General features: G+C 33.8%; 4 protein-coding genes across 7 annotated transcripts; 3 read left to right on the top strand and 1 right to left on the bottom strand.

The window, feature by feature from the left end:
• The first annotated feature begins 2381 nt into the window (after positions 1 to 2381).
• LOC123223534 lies at positions 2382 to 4585 on the top strand. 4 transcript variants are annotated; one of them, XM_044646720.1, is made up of 3 exons: positions 2382 to 3228; positions 4056 to 4083; positions 4238 to 4585. In XM_044646720.1, exons 1-2 carry the CDS (start codon positions 2523 to 2525, stop codon positions 4061 to 4063), a joined length of 714 nt encoding a protein of 237 aa, XP_044502655.1. In that variant the 5' UTR covers positions 2382 to 2522; the 3' UTR covers positions 4064 to 4083; positions 4238 to 4585. The 4 variants fall into 4 exon arrangements, 2 of the variants coding, with proteins under 2 accessions (XP_044502655.1, XP_044502654.1); XR_006503802.1 differs by having other exon boundaries at positions 4056 to 4136; XR_006503803.1 differs by having other exon boundaries at positions 4056 to 4141.
• Positions 4586 to 5528: 943 nt separating this feature from the next.
• LOC123222972 (mitochondrial zinc maintenance protein 1, mitochondrial) lies at positions 5529 to 6344 on the top strand. The gene is made up of 2 exons (XM_044646007.1): positions 5529 to 5951; positions 6101 to 6344. Exons 1-2 carry the CDS (start codon positions 5711 to 5713, stop codon positions 6175 to 6177), a joined length of 318 nt encoding a protein of 105 aa, XP_044501942.1. The 5' UTR covers positions 5529 to 5710; the 3' UTR covers positions 6178 to 6344.
• A 4255-nt stretch (positions 6345 to 10599) lies between these two features.
• Positions 10600 to 14527, top strand: LOC123223921 (UDP-glucuronic acid decarboxylase 2-like). Its single transcript, XM_044647404.1, has 7 exons — positions 10600 to 11387; positions 11488 to 11635; positions 12030 to 12109; positions 12316 to 12399; positions 12522 to 12596; positions 13510 to 13602; positions 14028 to 14527. Exons 1-7 carry the CDS (start codon positions 10785 to 10787, stop codon positions 14259 to 14261), a joined length of 1317 nt encoding a protein of 438 aa, XP_044503339.1. The 5' UTR covers positions 10600 to 10784; the 3' UTR covers positions 14262 to 14527.
• An 876-nt stretch (positions 14528 to 15403) lies between these two features.
• LOC123222971 (caffeoylshikimate esterase-like) lies at positions 15404 to 18144 on the bottom strand. The gene is made up of 8 exons (XM_044646006.1): positions 17874 to 18144; positions 17697 to 17787; positions 17575 to 17607; positions 16645 to 16791; positions 16428 to 16558; positions 16206 to 16343; positions 16021 to 16119; positions 15404 to 15911 (listed from the first exon to the last, which is right to left on the bottom strand). The coding sequence occupies exons 1-8, from the start codon at positions 17922 to 17924 to the stop codon at positions 15534 to 15536; spliced, it is 1068 nt and encodes a 355-aa protein (XP_044501941.1). The 5' UTR covers positions 17925 to 18144; the 3' UTR covers positions 15404 to 15533.
• Positions 18145 to 20948: the final 2804 nt, after the last annotated feature.

Genomic DNA, 20948 nt, shown 5'->3' with positions numbered 1-20948 from the left:
TTTTAAAAAATGGCAGTTTCACCCTAGGGTTTCGTTTTGAAATCCCCGGTGACATCTCCGACTCCATTGCCGATGACCTCTCCCTTTCGAAACATCCTCTCCTTCCGATGATCACTTTCCTCCTATTTGGATGTCCGATCAGCGTCGGAGAAACCTTGGGAGACAAAGAATTTTATCGGGGAAGACGAATCTTCCCAGACGAAGACGAAGCTGTCGTCTTCGTCTCCCAAGGCTTCTCCGACGTCGATCAGGTGTCCAAATGGGAGGAAAGAGATCATCGAAAGAAGAGGATGCTTCGGAAGGGAGAAGTCGTCGGCAATGGAGCCGAAGATGTCGTCGGAGATTTCAAAATGAAACCCTAGGGTGAAACTGTCATTTTTTAAAACTTAGGCTGAAGAAAAATTTTAGTTTTTAAAGTTTAGAAGAGCAAAAAGAGATAAAATTTTCTGGCGTTAGGGTTCTGTTAAATTTAACAGACTATAAGTGGGTGTTTGGTGTTTCTATAATTAAATGATAGATATTTGAGAAAACATCAAACCTTGGGTGGGAAATAGTCATTTAGCCTTTTAAGAATCAAAGAGTATTTTTACCATTTTGTATAATATAATTTTGTTAATATCACTTATACTTCTAATAATATTAACAATATTTTTACTATTTTTTTATTTTTATTTATTTTTCTTTTTTATTTATTTATTTTTGTTTCTCAATGTTTGACCATCGAAAAATTACCCTGAGGGAGTCACTAAATTCACTATTTATTCAACAATTCCACCAATCCCGCCTAAAACCTGTAAAAATTAGGAACATCATCAATATCTCAAAACTTGCAAGTTAACTCTAAACTACTTAGTCATGATAATCAAATTGGTGGTGACCAAGGGTAGTTTTGTCCAAAAGTTGTGTATAAAGTTAATTAAAATTTGTATAATTTTTTGGGATATGGTGTTGTTTCATTTTAGTAAAGACAGAAGTTTTTTTTTTTTTTTTTTTGCCATTTAAGAAAATAATAATAAATGTAAAAAAATTATAAATAGATGAAAAAAAATACTAAACCCAATTATTGAAAATTTGAAATTTTTTCATAATTAGGATGAAAAATAATTTGGTTTAAATTTAAATTAATGCAAAAAGTATTTTATGGCTAGACAGTATAGTTCTTTTGACACTTGTGCCTAGAGTAAATTGGGCCGACCAACCTATTCACCCTTTATCGGACAAACTATTAAAAGGGATATTAATTAAAATATATATAAAAGTTTGTCCAAATTTTTTTAGGTAAACTTTGAATGATTTTATTTTTTCAAACAAATTTTATTTTATTTTTAATAATGTTTTTCTCTATTAATTATGTCATATTTGATATAGTTTTTTTTTACAACATTTTCACATACTTTATATTTAATAAGTTATGATCTGAAAAATTAAAAATTTATTAAAAAACAGTTTAATTTTTGGTGTAATACGTATCAAAACAAAAAAATGAACATAAATGCAAAAAATAGACGTAAATGCGAGAGGGTGCGTGCGGGTATGTACAAGTGCTTACGGTGCCTACAGGTGCGTGGTGCAAGTACTTTCCACACGCACTAATTATATATATATATACATTTATATCATTTTTCACATCTACGTTTTTTTTTTTTCCTGATCTGTATTAGAATAAAAATTGATTAATTTTCAAATAAGTTTTTGAATCCTCGAATTATAACTTACTAAATATAGTATATTATGGAAAGAAAGGTTGTCAAAAAACTATACTGAATCTGACATAATTAATAAAACAATAATATCATTAGTTGAGAGAGATATTATCAAAAATAAAATTAACTTTACTTATAAAAATAAAATCACTATAAATTTACCTAAAAATGTTTACGAGGAAAAAATGAGTGTTTAATTTAATTAATATCCACTCTAAAATCTACAAGAAGCAATGGATGGATTCGAACCGGTTTGAATTTGAGTTTAATTCGAATGAGTCTAAAATGAGCTAATTTTAAACAAACTTGAGCTTGCAACTTTAACATTTTGAGCTTAAGCTCGAGCTTTGGAATGTTTAGCTCGTTAAACTTGTGTATTAAAAATTTTGATATAAAATAACATCGTTTTAATCAATATGTATTAAAACGATATCGTTTTAATAACAAACGAGTTAAAAGTTTAAACTCGAACCAAATTCGAGTTTGAAATAAGTTAAGCTGAAATTTATTTAAAATGAACTTAAACCAAAGTTTAATTACATATAAATTGAGTCAAGTTCAAGTTTAACTCAGTTTGGATCAACCCTTACAAAAGAGCATCAGGATTCTCTTTACCAACCTTATCAATAAGCGACACGTGTTGAGGTCATTGGCAAGTAGAAACCAGCTGTAAGTCTAAGTCCGTGACAAAAGTCGAATTGATGGTGCAAGTAATTGCATCTCCCTCTCCCCTCTTCCGGAAACAGCAAATTCAAAAACAAGAAATCGCCTTTAATGGTTGTTGATGTTGATAATGAAAACCTAGAGTTGGAGAGATAGATGATGTCGCATTCGCACAAGCATCTAGATTCACGCCACTCTATTGACTCCTGCACCCTCCACCTCCACAACTGGAGACCCTTTCATCTCCAGAACAGTAACACCCTTGACTCCGATTCTTCTAAACCCTACTCTTCCTCCAATGGAGTCTACAGTAAGCGTCCTTGTCTCTCCGATCGTGCCACCTCTTTCTCCATCATGGACGCCATTGACATGTCTAAATTGTCCCTCATCGACGACGATAAATCTATCACCACTGCTTCTTACAAGAGGCCCACTCTTCGATTAGTCCACAGAAAAAGACGCCGCCGCGGCTCCAGGTCTGTCTCCGGTCGGAGTAGCGATCGTAGGGGGACTCGCCGATGCTGCTCTGTGGGAGCCTCTGCGGCCTATGGTACCTGCTCAGATTTTCATGTTGCCGTAGGCACGGATTCAAGCGGCGAACTTTTTATGAACGGGGAGGCAAATTGGGCGTCTGATGTAAGTGAAGCCAAAAACTCAAGGAGGGATAGAGATAATGGAAGTGGAGAGAAGGAGAATTTGGGAGTTGGTTTTGGTCAATTTGGGGGTTTAGATGCTCCGGGAAATGAATCTGGGTATGGGAGTGAACCCGGTTACCGTGGTGATGCTGAGTTTGGATATGGCGATGAGTTTGATGAGGAGGAGGATGAGGGCAGGTTGTTGTTTTGGGGAGAACATTCGGGAGGTATTGAATACTCTATGGGTTTTTTTTTTAATTAAATAAGTTATTTACTCTTTTGTTTTCCCTGTTTTAAGTGTAATAATATGCTATGTCTGATTTGTATAAGATTAGTGAGTAGCTAATCTTCCTCTTGGCAATTCACTGAACTAACCAAAGGTAGAAACGGGTTATTATTTGAGGAAGTGTGTTTATTGGAAATATTTACATCAATGTTGCTTGCATAGTTTACTTGCCATCGATTTTAGTAACTGGTTTCAATAATGTGTTCTGTCACAACTGGTGTCAGTAATCTGAACTTGTGGAAAATTGTGAGAAGTAGGCATGTATGTAGGTTTTAGATGTAGCTGGATCAAAGTTATACGACCCAATTGCTAGTTATCATGGAACATCTGAACTCTATAAGGAATGATAATAACTTAGTTGCTGGAATCATGAAAACTGCATGTATAATAAAGTACTAGCATTTGCTGCATTTTGTAATCCAGCAAAGCTTCTCATGCATTACTTTTTTTGTGTCAGGGGATCCTCTTTATATGTTGGATCTAATTGGCCTGGAAAAGTTAGAATCTTTTATGATGAGGGCATTATGCTATTTAGAATAACCAACATAAGCTTCATCCTTTCTATATTTGTTGGTTGTGAAAATAACAAAGAATGTGTAATACTGTGGGTTTCAGAAAGTTACTGCTGGTTTGTGTTATTATTATTTTTTGTGATTTCTCTTTTGCATTTTAATTTGTTCATGAGTTGATGAAGTAGAGTTGTTGGGTGTGGAGGAGGTGCTTTTTCATTTAGTGACTTACTCATATTTAAGTCCCTGATTTTTGTAGATGAATGAACCTACATGGATATAGAATGGTATGAGGACTTTTTGGTTTTATATTGTGTAGATCTTCTATCCCACTCAGAGGGTCAGGTTCTCTATACTGCAGACCTCTAGTTCGCTCTTGTAAACTGTTCAATTAATTGATTTGCTATTAATTGATATGCTGTTTTCTTGTGCCATGTTCAGATTCAAAACTGGAGATGGTTGGGGAGAACACATTCTCTGATCAAAAATCACATTACAGGTGCCGCCGCAAGAAACATGACTGTAGAATGGTTGATTCACTGAAGTAATCTTTCTTTTCAGCAAATTTTACCAATTCCTTTATTTGCTTCACAATGTAATGATCTCTGTGACCCTGTGCTATGCTGTCTCATATCATACTCTTTGAAATTTTGTAAGATTCTTTTCAACTCTGTAGGGAGGGGATAACAGCAGTATCCTGAAGCCAGCGTGAATTGTAAAATGTTCAAATATGAAACTGTATTTTCCTATATAATGTTAATGACTGAAGATCTGTAATTTATTTTTCTAGTGTGCTTATGCTAACCTTTTTCAAATCATGAAAATGTGTCTTTTCTGTCCCAGATATATATTATCACAAAAAGAATATGGACAGCATGACCAGTGGTGCTACTCCAGTTCTCTCTCCCAGACATTTATAAAAGATTGAAAACTAATAATATTTAACTGTATCATAAACAGAAAAATCAGTAACTCTTTCATGTTTAAAGGACGAGATTTATTTTATTAAAATGTTGAATATTGTTAGTTATTTATATCAATATGAATGCAACTAATTCAATATTTATATTAATATGTTAAATCTGTGTGAATTTAAAATTAATATGAAATTAAACAATAATAATGTATTATTATATGATTTTGAGTTAAAAATAAAATAATATATTTTTAATTTTTAAAATCATATTTTTCACTTGTCATTTAGTTATGTTAACTGACATATTTCATTTGATTTTTATATTGATTAGTGAAGTTGGATAATGATTTACTCTAAAATTTTTATTAAATGTATTTTTTATAATTGTTTATATTAATTATTGGTTATAAAAAATAATTTTAAAACCTGTTGTAAACTTGATAAGATAACGTCTAACATGGTGGGATCCCATCCGAATTATTTTTGAAATAGTATAATTTGAGTTGAAAATATAGTTGGATTACACTATTTTATGAGCAATTTTGATAAAATCACATTTGTGATGGTAAATTTAGACAAATTGCACCGCGTTGTATGTAATTCTAGTCAAATTATAATATTTTAAGTATAATCTGATTGAGATAACATCAGGATGTACTATTATTACCGTTTAGAATATTACAGTCTAAAGTTTTTTTTTAATCGAAAATAAATTCTAATTAATTAGTTTTAAAAGTTGGTGGGAGAAAATTTGTTAGTATTTAAAAGATGCAAGTGAGATATTAACCTAATAATATATATTTCTTAAAATAATGAAGCATTAAAATTAATATCACTTAAGGTAACCTATTAAAATATTTAAAAGGAAAGTGAAAAACGGCGTCGTAACTTTGTGGTGTTCCATAAATGATTGAGGGTTAAATGGTTTTAATGTTACGAATCCAGAGCAACTGGCAAAGGGTTCTTGATTGTCCGGATTTCAAGAGAATCGAGAGAAGATGGTGAGAGGCGAGGCATTGAGAGCATACAGAGATTTGATAAGAGCCACAAGGAAATCATTCGCTGGAGACACCCTGATGCTTAGAGAATCAGCCAAAGAGATCCGTAAGAAATTCAATGAGAATCGCCATGTTACCTCTGATGCCGAGATCCAGAAACTCCTTGAAGAGGCACGTGAAGCCTCTCATTTCATCTCAACTATGATCGTCCAAGCTAAACTCAATGAACGTGGTGGCTTTGGTACGCTACTTCTATTCCTCTCATTACCTTTCCTTAATCTCTGTTATATGTTCGTTAATTTGTCTGTGAGAGAGCATTGAATATTTTGACCTTCCAAGTGTTGAATTTCTCTGTTTATTAATTTTTAATGCCAATCATGGTTGATGCAGAAGTGAAGCCTGGTAAGGAACATGCGGGAGCAACACTTGAGATCCCTTCTGAAGAGCTTCTTCGAAAGTCTGGATAACTAGTGAAAGTTTGTCAAGTACTCCTGCTTCTTTCTCTTCGTTTAGTTGGTGTGTTATTGAATATCAATTATTATGCATTTCGTTTTTTGCTTTTTACTTTGTGGCCTAGGAAGCAGACAAATAAACATAATTCATGCAATTATAAAGCAGAAGCTATTTTATGAAATTAAATTATATATTTATCTTTACGACTATAAAACAATCCTAGAAAACTAAAATAAAATAATTTCTACGTATGGGATAATATGAGGTACTACTGCTGCCCAATCCTTTGATAAGTAAGCCAATTCATAGGAGCCCCTTCATCTTCACAAGCACCCACCTCCAAGCTAACTATCAGAAGTTACTTCATTTACCAGAAATAATACGATACCCCAATCTGGAACAGTATTAATCTTCTACATTTTCAGCGTCATCCTCACTTTCTTGAGCGTCTTCCTCGTTCTCCTGCTTTTTCTTGTCACCAACAGGTCCTGGAGAAGATGAATAAGTTTAAAGGAAAAGAGAGAATGGATGGTTATGTTATAAGCAATATCTTCTCAATATGTAGTCATTCTAGGTCCAATCTCGTCAAGTTTGGCAGCACTTTTTATAACTCTACCAAGATCATAATCATTGTTGCTGCGTCATCATCAACTTCACTTTCTGATCTGACCCATAGCCAGCCTTTCGATGGTGTAAGGAAAAGGGGTGATGAGAAACAAAATACATAATCGACACCAAACAATAACATCTCATTAAATGCTCACCACAATTGAAGGAATTTCTACATTCAGTATTATTATACACTAACACCTAAGGGCTGTGGTCTGATAGAATAATGCCAAAAATCAGTAACTTCTGAGTCTTTATTGTAATTAAGTAACCCAATTCTCTTGCAGTTAGGTTGACCGACCACAAATAAAATGAAAACAAACGTTGGAGAAAGGTCCAGATGATTCTGGCTTGATAAGAGGCCTCCAGTCTAATAAGATTTTTTGGGAGAGAGGGGCTATATAAAAGGGGAGTGTAAGAGCCAAAGCCATAGAAGTTTGCAGGGTTTTGTAATAATCATATGTGCAAGGTTGTGCATTTAAATGAGTGTGAGAAAATGTCAAAACCTTGTTTCATGACATCACAGTCAGAGTAGCAAGTGTAAAAAGCATACTAGGTCGTCTGGTTTTATGGAGCATTCAAGTGTTGAAAATGAGCTATGTTTCCTTATGTCTCATTGATGATTATGTATAAAACTCTTTAGAAGAGAGGAGCTTCGTGAAAGGGGAATGCGATAATTAAACCGATAAGAGTTCTTCACAGTGGACAATGAAGAAGAGATCAAGTCATCTTTACACAAATAGATGGGCAATTACAGCTGCTTCTCTAGCTATCTATGACAAAATGAAACCAATGAACTTTGAAATAATGAATGACAGTTAGTCTTGAGTGTTCATGATTCGACTAAAAGGATCCCTGTGAAGTTAGTTGTAGCGTTGTTATTATCATCATGTGAACTGCATCGCTGATTTAACCGATGGAAATCTTGTTGTTGAGCTAAAAAGATACTCGACAACTTCATCAAGAAACTTTAGTAAAGGCTTCTTAAAGCCACACAGACTAGTACTTAAACTTATAATTAAGAATTGTACCAATGAAATTAATATCTTCATCTTTGTTGTCTCATCTTATTCTTCAAGTCCTTACAAAATAAAAACCAAAGCCATCATGATAAAAGGAACCTACAAAAATACATTAATTTGTACAGTATTACCCTATGCCATTGCGCATTCTAGGGAAGCTTAATTTTAGTCATCTTTGTCAAACCCCTGCATTGAAATTCAAACTCACCTTTACTAGTATTGCTTACAAAGTGAGAAGGTACCCTTTTGTTGACTCTGGCATATTCTTGTTGAAGAGAATTAAGAAACCATCGGTTGAACCTAGATCAATTGAAGATTATCAAGCCGGTCCAAGTAAACAGCGAGCAGTCTGCAGTGATTCCTGAGCTTTCCGTCACTTCTTATATTCAAACTTCTTAAAACATTGAATATACATACACTTTAGGACATCATATAAAATTATCTTTACTTTTCTTCTTACAAATAGTTTGGTAGAGCCGCATTTAAAATCAATTAAACTTGACCCGTTTTATAAAACAAGTCCAATCTTTTATTCAAGCTTTGTTCATTTGATTCTAACTTAAATAGCTGAGATTGCATTGAGCCCTTGAATCAAAATGAAATCGTCAAATGAAAAAATAAATGGGAGTAGTTTTTATTTGGGGACAGGGACCTTGTATCTTCTATTTCTTTATTTCAGTACCATCTTGAATTATGTGCATTTGGAGAGTTTTCAAAGAAATCGGAATCCGTATTAATTTAAAAAAAAAAGTCAAAGGTTAGTAGAGGAATCGGAACTGAAACAATGGGCTAATTGATTGACAATTGTCACCGATATTGGCCACTCAGAAAATTTAATTAATAATTTGTTTAATAAATCACAATATTCGTATTAAAATAAAATAATTATTAAGAGTGATAGTAATACGACAATTAGTGGAGAAGAAAAGGAAAGTAATATAATAAACCAAACAAACAAAACCAGAGCTGGACAATCAACGTCGCTTCATAATGACGAAAACAAATCCTCCCTCCACGTGTAATTCAAGGTCCGAATATCACCACCCCCACTCCTTTGTAATATTTTCTCTTTTATTTCCTGATTAATACAAGGCCAATGGACTTATTTTCACTTGCGGTATGGTAAAGTTTTAAATTTAAATTTTTTAATTTTTAAAAAATTAAATATTTATCTATCATTTAAAATTTATTAAACTTTTTTATTAAAGTTAAAAATAAAATTATCATTTTATCAGTAATATTTAAAAAAGTATAATTTTATTTCATTTATTTTCTCATACTTTGAAACTAACAAATTTACTCTTACTTAAACATTTTAAGTTTTAAAAAGTGATTATGTCCTCTTTACACTTAGGTTTTTCTTTTCTCCCCTCTTTGACTACTATTCTGTCACATGTGCTTTTCTTTTCCCACCCTCATCATTGGGATCATTTGGACGACTATCGTGGAAGGTCTTCTGACGAAAAGACATCGTCTTTTCATTTAACGATCTCTTTTGAGATGAAAAGACAACGAAGAGTCTCTTCTCTTCATCGCATAGGCTTCTAAGGCGATCGATTGAGAGATTTCAACGATGAGAGTGAAAAGAAGAAGTCATCGGTAATGAAGTGGTAACCAAAAAAGGGAGAAGAAAAAAACCTAAATGTAAGAGGAAATAATCATTTCTCAAAACTTATAATATTTAAATATAAGTAAAATTTTTAGTTTTTAAAATTAAAAAAAAAATGAAATAAAATTATAATTTTTTAAATATTATTAATAAAATAATAATTTTATCTTTGATTCTAATTTAAAAAAAAACAAGATTTAATAAATTTTAAGCAGTAAATAGGTGTTCCAGTTTTGGCCTTAATACAAAGACAACGTGCAATGTTGCAATTATTGGGCCGTGATTGATTTATTAATGAAAAATATAACTTAAATTTGATTTCTTAGGCCAAAAAATAATATAGAGCTCAATTCAATAGCGGGGTTGGACTTTCAAAAGCAGCCTTCATGTCTTTTCTGTATCAAACAAAGTTGAATCTGAAAACAACAATTTGGAATTTTCAAAGTCTACAAGATGTCACGTCCCCCTGTCCTGTTGGATCCAAATAAAATTGTGTGCTTGCCAAATTAAAATTAAAATTAAAATTGAAATTATCCCACCATGAATAAATTTAGCAACAAATGTGAATGACGCTTGCATTGCACGTGAAACACACACTCTCTTTTTCATTTTTCTGGAGAAATCTTCGGAATTTATTATTTTTCTTTTTCCCATGATCGACTTATGTAAGCTACCATCAAAATTAATTAATTTAATAAACGTGGTGACCTCTTCCTTATTACGCAAAGTGAGTGAAGTTAGCTTAATGGATGATTGCATTGCATTCCCCCCAAATCACTCAATATTTCCACCAAATTTTAATATCATGAACATATAATAAATGTGAAATGAGTAGATATTATTTTAGATTTAAAATTAATTTTTTATTTTAATAATAATATCATTAATTTATTTCAAAGTTTAATAATTTTAATTTGTACAATATGATAAATAAATTATGAATACGCATGGAAAAATGACAAGCAATTAAATGTGCCAATGAGTAAAATGAGCCAACTAAGAAATTGAAGTGTAGTGAGGAGCATTTAAAGTAAGTAATTAACCTTAATAAACAATAATTAATTACCAAATCAACCCAAAGGAAAAGGCCATTTACTTTTACTTTTCAAACCAAAAGAGTAATGGCAATTTCGTATTATTCTCAAAATCTAGCCCTTGTTACTTAGTCGACACACCTTATATACCATACCAAACCAAAACCCACCAGGCGAAAACTGAGAAACTCCACAACACAAGCGGGTGAAACCCATTTCTCGGTGTCGTTACTCGTCAGCGCCCTTCTAACACAGTCCACATCTTTTGTTTTTCTTGTTCTTTATCTCTTGATCTCAATATTTTTTTTTAAAAATTTTAGATTATATTATAGATTTTTGTTTCAAAAATGAGTTCTGAGCTTATATATAGAGGCCATGAGAGTCCTTCTGTGAAAGATTCGTATCAACCTAAACCAATAAAACCATGGTTCGTCGTGACCCGACCCATCCGTTACATGCTCCAGAATCAGCGTCTGGTGTTTGTCCTCGTTGGCATTGCTTTAGCCACTCTGTTTTTTACAGTCATCCCGTCATCTAGTAACCCTTACGCTCACAACCACCTTGCCATCTCTGATTCATTGTCTTACCACCCAGTGGAGACACTCGAGAGAATTTACAACCCGCGCGTCGGTTTCGGGTCGTTTAATTCGGGCGGGAAGGTGCCCTTGGGGCTAAAACGAAAGGGTCTTAGAATTGTCGTTACGGGTGGAGCCGGGTTTGTCGGTTCGCATCTCGTGGATCGTCTGATCGCGAGGGGTGACAGTGTTATCGTGGTTGATAATTTCTTCACGGGACGGAAGGAAAACGTGATGCACCACTTTGGGAATCCAAATTTCGAGCTCATCAGACACGACGTCGTCGAGCCTCTCTTGCTGGAGGTTGACCAGATCTACCATCTCGCTTGTCCCGCATCACCTGTTCATTACAAGTTCAATCCCGTCAAGACTATCATATCCTTTTTATTCAAAGTTTTTCTAATTTAAATTCTCTGTTAGAACTTTTTATTTTACTTTTTAAGAGTAAAAAAATTTCCTTAACCGTGAAGTTTACAAGACGAATGTGGTGGGAACATTGAATATGCTTGGATTGGCGAAGAGAGTTGGAGCGAGGTTTCTGTTAACTAGCACAAGTGAGGTGTACGGTGATCCTCTTCAGCATCCACAGAAGGAGACTTACTGGGGCAACGTTAATCCCATCGGTCAGTATTTTTTGGCGGACGCGTTTTTGGTTCCGTCTGAGTAAAACCTGTGTCGTTTCATTTCATTTTGTTTTCCGTTTAACATGGACACCACACACGTTGCGCTCATGACTTGGGATCTGATTTTGATAGCCGTGATTGGCGGTGCTGTAATCAGCAATCTCAGGGTTTACAATGCTTGAAAATTTTTGAAAAAGAACTTTCCAGTATTTGAAAAATTCAGCAGTGAGGTATCGCATCGCATATGGTTGAAATGGCAAAAAAGTAAAACAAATGAAATGTTGAGGGTAGATTGGTCATCCTGGAAGTCTGAATTTTTCTGTTTGTCGGATCTGACAAATGCTGTTTTCTTAGAGTTGATTTAAATGACAGAATTTTTTCGAATGCGTGACAGGTGTCCGAAGTTGTTACGATGAGGGAAAGCGAACAGCTGAAACGTTGACTATGGACTACCACCGTGGAGCTGGCGTCGAGGTAAAATTTAAACAAAACGTTTTTTTTTTTTAAATAAAACAGCGTGTTGTTTTTTTTATTTTTTATTAAATTTATTATTTTATTTTTAATTTAAAATATTTTTTCCGTGAAGATATTAAATAAAATAAAGTTAGCGCGTGTATTTATATTCATATATTAGATGAAATTTTGGAGGTTATATATATATATATTTTTTGGTTTTTCAGGTTAGGATTGCTAGGATTTTCAACACTTACGGGCCTCGTATGTGCATTGATGATGGACGTGTTGTTAGCAATTTTGTTGCCCAGGTGGATTTGCTTGTTTGTTTTATGATGATATTGTTATTATATACTTTCAAAAGATATGGTGGTGGGCTGGTGGGTTGATATTGTTTTTAATTAATTAATAATAATTAGCTGTAATGATGTAGGCTTTAAGGAAAGAGCCTTTGACTGTTTATGGTGATGGAAAGCAGACAAGGAGTTTCCAATATGTTTCTGATTTGGTAAGACGAAAATTTTTTTTTTCTATTTTTATTATTATTATATTATTATGATACGTTATTGGAGTTCTTGCTTGTTCATTTTTCTTTTTTCTACTAGTTCTAGGATCAGTAATTGATTGTTCACTCCCATTTGCTTCTTAATAAAGCATACAAGTAATATGATAGTCACTTGGCATTGGGCATGTACTAAAATGCAAATTAAGATTATTTTTTCCATGTGGGGTTAGCGTATAAGGGGGATCCGATTTCTGCATGTGGTACCTGCTGCAGAACAGTTAAAAAAAGAGTCTTTTTCTCTCTCAAGCATGTATGCTTGTGCAGAAGAGATAGTTACTAGTGTAATTTTATTTATGGCATTGTAGCGTAGTAAAGGACTTCACTAGTGCCAAAATGCCTGTTGAGGGTCTAAAATGTTTTGTGGGAAGTTATAACTTGAAGATGCACATACCATGTGACCAGAGCCCAATCAAGTCCCAACAGGGACAGCTATCTTAATTCTCCATAGATGTATTGGACACATTTTGTTAGCATTATCAATTTTTGTTGCAAAAGAAAATACATAACATGGACAAGACAGTATCAAAGACAGGATTCTCGGGTCCCTCTAATCTCTCTGCACTTAAATTACGATTTCTATGTATTTAATATTAGGTTGGAAAATAAATGCTCAGATTTTATTGGCAAACCATTTGAAAAAGGAAATGGACTATTTGTTTTCAGAGTTTGGAATGTGGTGCTGGGGTAGGCTTTTCCTGAGTAAGGTTTTATTGGATTCTACTGTTTAGGAGTATTTTAATAGTTTTAGTTAGGTTTCTAGGGAACTTTACATTTTCCACCCGACATATTTTAAAAATTTGGCTTGGTGATACTGTTAAGGATAACAAAATGGTTTGTTGAATGTATGTCAAAATAGGTGGAGGGTCTGATGCGCTTGATGGAAGGAGAGCATGTGGGGCCTTTTAATCTTGGAAATCCAGGTGAATTCACCATGCTTGAACTTGCTCAGGTAAGCCATCACTTTGTTAGACGGCATTCTTCTTCTAATTGCTATTTTTCTTTGACTTTCTGGCATTGTTGCTTTCATATTTTTTTCCTTTCATTGTTCTGGTTAATTGAAGATACTGATTTGTGAGAATTGCCTTACCTAAGCTGATATATCATATATCTAGAATAAATTGGTTTCTTTACTTGAGGAAGTCACGGTAAACTCTATTGTAATGAAGATCAAGACAAATAACATCTAATTCAATGACCCAGTTATAAATTTGAGCTTTTAACAAAGTTTTACAAGAGAATTTCTAATACATCTTGCTTTATTGATTGGTTTCTGCATTTGAAATTAGCATAAACGCAGGCTACTGTTTTACATATATGTTTTCTACCTGCATTGGTGATTCCTCAGAAATCAGGGCTGTCATTTCATTGTTGCAGGTGGTCCAGGAGACAATTGACCCCAATGCTAAGATAGAGTTCAGACCTAACACTGAAGATGATCCACACAAGAGGAAGCCTGATATCTCTAAGGCTAAAGAGCATCTTGGTTGGCAACCCAAGGTGTCCCTGAGGAAGGGTCTTCCTTTAATGGTCCAAGATTTTCGGCAACGAATCTTTGGTGATCATAAGGAAGGTGGTGTAACCTCCTCCACCACAACATCATCATCTTAAGTTGGCGTCCATACATTGAGAGTGACAGGAAAATCAGAAATGTTTAATCCCATAGGATTCCCTTCTTTTCATTCTCTTGAACAATAGCAACATCAACAGCAGCAGTAGTAGCAAATGAGGCCTCTTGTTTCAATTTATATAGGTTCAAAGTTTTCCTGATTGGCATGTGTTATCTTTGTAATTTTTATGCTACTCGCCCTTCAAAGCTTATTAGACAATGAGATTTGGGACTAAATAAATAACATATACTTTGTTGTTTGTTTTTATGCAACTTGGCCTGATCCAATGTCAATGTGAACCATCAGCATTATTATTCAAAACCAACTAGTTAGTGCAGAAGAAACAGGTTCTGAGTGCATACAAGTTAGGCAAATGGCTTACTCATACCACCTTTAAAAGGAGAGGTTATGACACAGCAAATCATAAGGATCACAAGGAACTGGCTATGTCACTTTGTTTTCCGGAAGAGCTTTCTTCTTCCCCTTCCTGGTTTCTGGTACCTGTCTTTGCTAGAAAATTAGCATGACAAGCGATAAAAGCAGCGCAAAGGAACCAGCCTCCACATCTCCCTCACATTTTCGAGAACCATCTAGCAGTGTCAAGCAAATACCCTCACACTGCCAAGCATGATAATGTTAATCAACAAGACTAACAGCAGAGGAAGCCATATCCTTAAAATATTCACTCATAGATTTCCCAAGTCAGTACAAGAAGTTCCATGGCCCAAATGCTGATAAGCACAATGGCTTTTTGGAAATTTTGAAAACTGAAACATGTTGGTCCGACATGTATAATGCTAAGTTCTGTTGAAAACCAACAGAACACTCGTTTAGACGGTACACTTCCATGCCTATCAAACAATTCTGCTTTACCGTGGAACTCACCTTGAAAGTTTCAATACAATTGGACCATCCAGAAAAATGGAAAACCGTACGAACATAAAATTTAATGAGTAATGGAACTTTATGTTGTCTCAATATAATTAAATATTACTTTTATTTGAAACTTGATTCCAGGATTATCACTGCTCACCCCTTTAAAGGTAGGGCAATCTGTTGACCAATGTGATAACCATTAAAGTTGAGCAGGTGCATTTTTTTTTTTTTCGTTTTTTTTTATACGAATGCAAAGCGTCTAGCAAATGAATCATCAATTCCAACCCTCACTTTATTTGCAATTCAAAGTGTACATTTTGCATTTGAAAGGGCTGAAAAACCACTAATAGAAGTTTTTGGCAGTCACAATACAAAACACAAAGAGAATGAATTAAAGCTACATCGCGGAGTGATGGAACATGCGACGCCCTTTCAGACCACATAAATAGCTACGCTGTTGTTGTTGTTGTTGTTGTATTGATATAGGTGAGAGAGTATCAGAGAGTTTCTGAATGCCATTGCTAAAGGATGGGTGAATGGGTATTACTACAATGCCATTAGCATCACTGGTGCGCGTATCAAGCCAAGCTATGATATCACCAAATACAATATCTACGTTTTCATCTGGTTCTCCTGATGTTAGAGCATGCCACATTCCAGGGTACAATTTCATGGTCTTATCTTTGCTTGTGGCTCGCTTGTATAATGCCTTGCTCACTTCTGGGTCTGTTACCGTGTCTGCTTCTCCGTGTAACACAAAGAATGGCATTGTCACCTGCCAAACACAAAACACAAACTCCCTATTAACTCAGAGCTTCTAAAGAAAATGCATTAGATTGTGTTATAACATAACAAGACTGGCCTAAGGAGAGAAAGATATTAACCTCGTTTAAACTGTGTTCAAGGCTCATGCTTGTTCTGAGCATTTCCAATGCTGTTTTCAGCCTGGGCTTATCTTGGTATATCAACTTATTGTTTCTTATCTGGGACATTCATGAGGAAAGTGACATTTAAATCTTCAGTTAATGGTTTCTTGCTAACACTATCAAAATTAATTAAAGGTGCCCACCTCTTCTCGCTTAATAGGGTCCTTGAAAGCAGAGTCAATGACATCTCTTGTGGGTACAATCTTCCATTTAGGTATGATCTCTTCCACTCTAGTTAATATATTGACAACTACAGGGTGTGGCTTCACCTTCTCTGATATCTAAACATTTAATGAATGTCAAAAAGGAAATTACTTAGCCATCATAATTATATTTCATTAGAAATAGTTAATTATAATTGGTACCTTACACATTGGCGCAACAAGAATGGCACCATTCCAGAAAGTTGGGTCCTTTTTGTGAAGTAAAAGAGCCACAGCTCCTCCCATCGACTCACCGTACAAGAACCTTCCCTTATCCCTGAACTCTTCCTGCGCTGAAAATTGAACCAAACAATGAAACATTCTATGCCATTTCATTTCAAAAGTGTGTTGTACAAAGTATTTGTTGCAGAATGCATACCACAGACAGACTTGAAAAAATCATAACAGTCATTAACAATGTTTTCAAACTTCTTGATGTAACAACGAGCACCCATAGATCGCCCATGTCCTTCATAGTCAATGCCAAACACAGCATATCCGCCATTTGCTAGCCTGGTTCCACATTCTATTCAAATCATGAAATCACATTAAAACTGGGTCTTCAAATTTCTTTTGTTTGATTAATTCAAAGACAAGGTTAGGTAGGAAAACAAATATAATGAAATTGACTATTCCTAAGCCATTCAACATTTGATAACACTAGTTGAGATAAATGCAACGCCCTTGATTCTCTTAAGTTTGTTACGTTTTGTTGAAACAGTGGAACCCAACAATTGATTGTTAGCCTACCAAACCACGTTAGCTGACCAACATACTCAATTTCCTCAGGTCACAATTCAACAACTGACCCACATGCCCGCACAAATTGTATATACATTTATACTGAAACTATTGATAAACATCACTTTCAAAGGATAAATATTCTCAGTCAAACATACGTTCAGTATAATATTAGTCTTGACGTATAAGTATAATAATAGACCGGGAGAATGGAAAAGGGTGCCATGAATCAGTATTTAGAGAAGATAAAAAAGAAACAAAATGAACAATTAACTTAAATTTTCACAGATGAGCTATTTTTGGGACGCTTCAGGAAGGATTTCATTTTCAATCCAATTTGTTCAATGGTCAGAATTGTTGAGCTAACTCATGGTTAGAAGAAAATTTGTGATTAAGAATTATTTAGCGTAACATGCAAGGGCACAACCGTTGGATTGGTTGAACAATTGTTTTCTTAGGCAGGAGAAAAATACAAACAAATTAATGAAGATGATCATCTGTACTGGAAAACAAAATGACGAGAATATAATAATAATAAAGCAAGAGGTCATTTAATAGTATTTATTACCTCTCATGAAACCGCTGCATTCCATGCCATAACCTGCAAATCCAATTAATAAATTAAATTACCACAACCAACCAGCAAACAGAGAGAGAAGATCAGAGTGGTAGAGAGGGAGAGGGAGCTACCATGGCAAAGGAAAACAACAGCTTTTGCAGAAGAGAAAGGCAGCCATTTGCAAGTAAAAAGCTCAACTCCCCTTGCATTTCTTATATACTCCTAATATCATTCAACACCGAGCTCCCATAAACCAAAAAACTCACAGCCAACAGAAAAAAAAATAAATCTTACAAAAGTATGCTTACCTCCTGATACTGGACTACCATCTTGCCATTTGGATGAATTTCAACTTCCATCTTGTAGAAGCAAAGAACACAACGTTATCAAATTAACAATCTACTCGAACATTCCCTCCGGATCTATGATATTTATGCATATGATATTGAGAATGATAAGTAAATATGCAGAAAATAGTAATGCGATGAAGGCTGGCGCCGGGTCAGAGAGAAATTTCTGCTCCAGCCAACTGCTTTGCGACACAAAAGCGAAGAAAAGGTTGAAAGATAGAGAAGTAGAAAGGCAAATAAATAGAATAGGAAACTAATGCGGCCTCTATTATCTATGCACGTTGACAAGCTCCAGTGCTGATGAGGTGGCACGTCCCCATACCGTCAATCAGAGAACTTCTAGATTCTTTAGATGCTATTGCTGCGTCAGTCTGTACTCTATTATGATTTCAGAAGTCTCGTCCCTATCCTTCTCACATCTTCAAATGTAAATTTCTGAGCTGCTTTCACATACATCCATTCTTTAATTTAAATTTTTATAACACATAATTACATATTATTTATTTTAAAATTAATAATTATATAATTATATATATATATATATATATATATATATTATTAATACAAGTCAGTTTGACTGGGAGATGAAAACATCACCTTTCAGTAACCAAGCCTCCAATTAATCATAACGTGGGATGGAGTGCAGGCCAAAAGACTTGTTTCCACCCAAGAATGGCGAAATTTCAGTCTCATAGGTTAATTTCTAAAAGCCTAAAATGTTAATTATAGATAATTTTTATTTTAATAATAATATTAAAAAATATATAATTTATTATATATATTTTTTAATTTAAAAAATTGTTAATTTCATTCATATTTAAAATTTTTTAATTTTAAAAAATAATTTTTTTCTTTTCTTCTCCGATCACTATATCATATACTAGCAATTTTCCTCTTTTTTCTGTACCATCAACAAATGAAGAGGACAAAAGCTAAAGACTGACAAATAATGATGAAGAACAAAGGCCAAAAGATTCATCGTCTTCATTACTCATCATTGTTTGTTGGTCTTCAACTTTTGTTGTCTTGGTTCATCGACAACAAAGAAGTAAAAAGGAAGTTATCGATGTCAGAGATAGTGACAGAATAAAAAAAAAAACCTTATGTTTAAAATAAAAAAATTACTTTTCAAAACTAAAAAAATTTAGATAAAAGTAAAATTATTAGTTTTTAAAACTACAAAAAAAAAAAATTATATATTTTTTAATGTTATTATTGAAATAATAATTTCACATTTATATTTAACTGAAAAATTTAAAAGAAAATGATATTAAATTTTTTAGAACTGATATTTCAGATTTTAGAATTACCTCATACCATAGGTGGGAACAAGTCTTGTGGTCTAGATTATATCCAACTCTCCCTCCCGTGGCTCCTATCCTTTATTTAATCATATCCTGCCTACCAGCAACTTCAAATATTAATAAAAAACGGCAGGAAAATGACCATTGAACTTGAACATTCTAATTTTCAAATTAATCAATCATCTGCTTCAGTGGTGTCTCTATTTCTTCTGTTTTTAAACGAACGCAAATTCGCTTGTCGCCATAGCAAAATAAAAAGAGACAAAACAACAAATGAAGTATTAGGATTCTCGTTTTACCATCATCTCTTCTTCGAAATCTTTTTCACAAGCTCAAGCCAAATTATACAGAAGGAATCGAATTATAATAATGTATATTAAATACAGAATCTAGATTTGACCAATAAATGTTTACGGGGACAGATACTGATAGGGCAATTATTTGCCATCCTAGTCATGGGTGAATCATTCAAAGCCAAACTATGAAACATTATGAGCTCACGAACGTCTCATTTTCAATCTCTTTCAAATGCTTATTATTTGGAGAGAAAAAATTAAAAAAGATCGGCAATGTACCAAACAATGATAGCCATCAATGCGGCGCTGTTGAGGCCGATAAATTCCGTTTCGAATGTGCAGCGGCATTAAATAGAAGTTCGCCTGATGCCGACTTGTGAGAACTGGAAGGCATTGGCTTGCATATAAAAATTAAAGGCGAGAGGACTATTTCCCACCCAAGGTGACACGTTGAATCATTTCCATACATTCAAAAATTTTAAGATAAAATTATTATTTTTATTAATAATATAAAAAATAAATAAAACTATACCTTATTTTTCTTTTCCTATTTGAAAAATTTTATTTTTTTTAAGAATTAAATTTTAAAAAATTTATTATTTTTTTAAAGTTTAAAAAATAAATCCGATGAGTAATGATCTTTCTCTTTGATGTTTCTCTCTCAATGACTCTTTTCTCGGTGAAGGTTTTGTTGATTAAAGAGAGAGTCATTTGTTGGTTAAAGAGAGAGCCATTGAGAGAGAAATACCAAAGAGGGAGCTTGTCGTTTACTAGATTAGTTGGTGAAATTTGTTTTCCAAATCTTAAAAGAAAAAAGTAAATTTTTCAAAACTTAATCATAAAAAAATTATTAACTTTATAAACTAAGGGAAAAAAATGAAATATAATTTTATTTATTTTGATATTATTAATAGAATAACAATCTTACCTTTAATTCTAAGTGAAAATTGTTGGATGTATGAAAATAGATTAAATTTAAGTGAATATTTGAATTTTTAAAATTTTGTATACGCGTTGGTGGGTGGGAAATAGTCCTTTGGCCAAAAATAAAATTACTTTTTCATTACTCATCTTGCATCTGTAAGTCATGTAACTGTATCAAGTCTTCGGGGAGGCTCTTTTTAACAAACAAAACTTATTAACGTGTATTGCCTTATCCACAGAGGATGCAGCACGTTAGCAATCCATCCTCATTCTACAAGAAAGTTTCAGTCTGCTTCATTATTTGATAATATCAATTTTGTTTTCACCTGACACTGGTTAGCTGATTAGCTGATTACACTAAAATCCCAACAACGGCCATATCCTCTACACCCACACCGCGCCCACACCAACCCAACCCAAAAAAGTTTTAAACATATTTATCGGTGCTTTCATAGATCACCTGAGATTTAAGGTGTTTAGTAACAAACTAGTTCCATGGATTGTTGACC

The sequence above is a fragment of the Mangifera indica genome, chromosome 8 (genome assembly GCF_011075055.1).
Source record: "Mangifera indica cultivar Alphonso chromosome 8, CATAS_Mindica_2.1, whole genome shotgun sequence".
Classification (NCBI taxonomy): domain Eukaryota; kingdom Viridiplantae; phylum Streptophyta; class Magnoliopsida; order Sapindales; family Anacardiaceae; genus Mangifera; species Mangifera indica.
Note: the sequence above shows the minus strand (reverse complement) of the source record. Positions and strands in the feature narration are given on the sequence as shown.

What these genes read in the sequence shown, in the direction of transcription:
- LOC123223534 (XM_044646719.1), top strand. Translation starts at nt 2,523, where the DNA reads ATGATGTCGCATTCGCACAAGCATCTAGATTCACGCCACTCTATTGAC. An exon ending in TTGGGGAGAACATTCGGGAG is followed by an intron (nt 3,229 to 4,237) that starts GTATTGAATACT and finishes TGCCATGTTCAG; the next exon opens with ATTCAAAACTGGAGATGGTT.
- LOC123222972 (XM_044646007.1), top strand. Translation starts at nt 5,711, where the DNA reads ATGGTGAGAGGCGAGGCATTGAGAGCATACAGAGATTTGATAAGAGCC. An exon ending in CAATGAACGTGGTGGCTTTG is followed by an intron (nt 5,952 to 6,100) that starts GTACGCTACTTC and finishes TGGTTGATGCAG; the next exon opens with AAGTGAAGCCTGGTAAGGAA.
- LOC123223921 (XM_044647404.1), top strand. Translation starts at nt 10,785, where the DNA reads ATGAGTTCTGAGCTTATATATAGAGGCCATGAGAGTCCTTCTGTGAAA. An exon ending in GGGCAACGTTAATCCCATCG is followed by an intron (nt 11,636 to 12,029) that starts GTCAGTATTTTT and finishes AATGCGTGACAG; the next exon opens with GTGTCCGAAGTTGTTACGAT. An exon ending in TCCAATATGTTTCTGATTTG is followed by an intron (nt 12,597 to 13,509) that starts GTAAGACGAAAA and finishes ATGTCAAAATAG; the next exon opens with GTGGAGGGTCTGATGCGCTT.
- LOC123222971 (XM_044646006.1), bottom strand. Translation starts at nt 17,924, where the DNA reads ATGGAAGTTGAAATTCATCCAAATGGCAAGATGGTAGTCCAGTATCAG. An exon ending in TGTTGTTTTCCTTTGCCATG is followed by an intron (nt 17,608 to 17,696) that starts GTAGCTCCCTCT and finishes TTGGATTTGCAG; the next exon opens with GTTATGGCATGGAATGCAGC. An exon ending in ACCCTATTAAGCGAGAAGAG is followed by an intron (nt 16,120 to 16,205) that starts GTGGGCACCTTT and finishes TGAATGTCCCAG; the next exon opens with ATAAGAAACAATAAGTTGAT.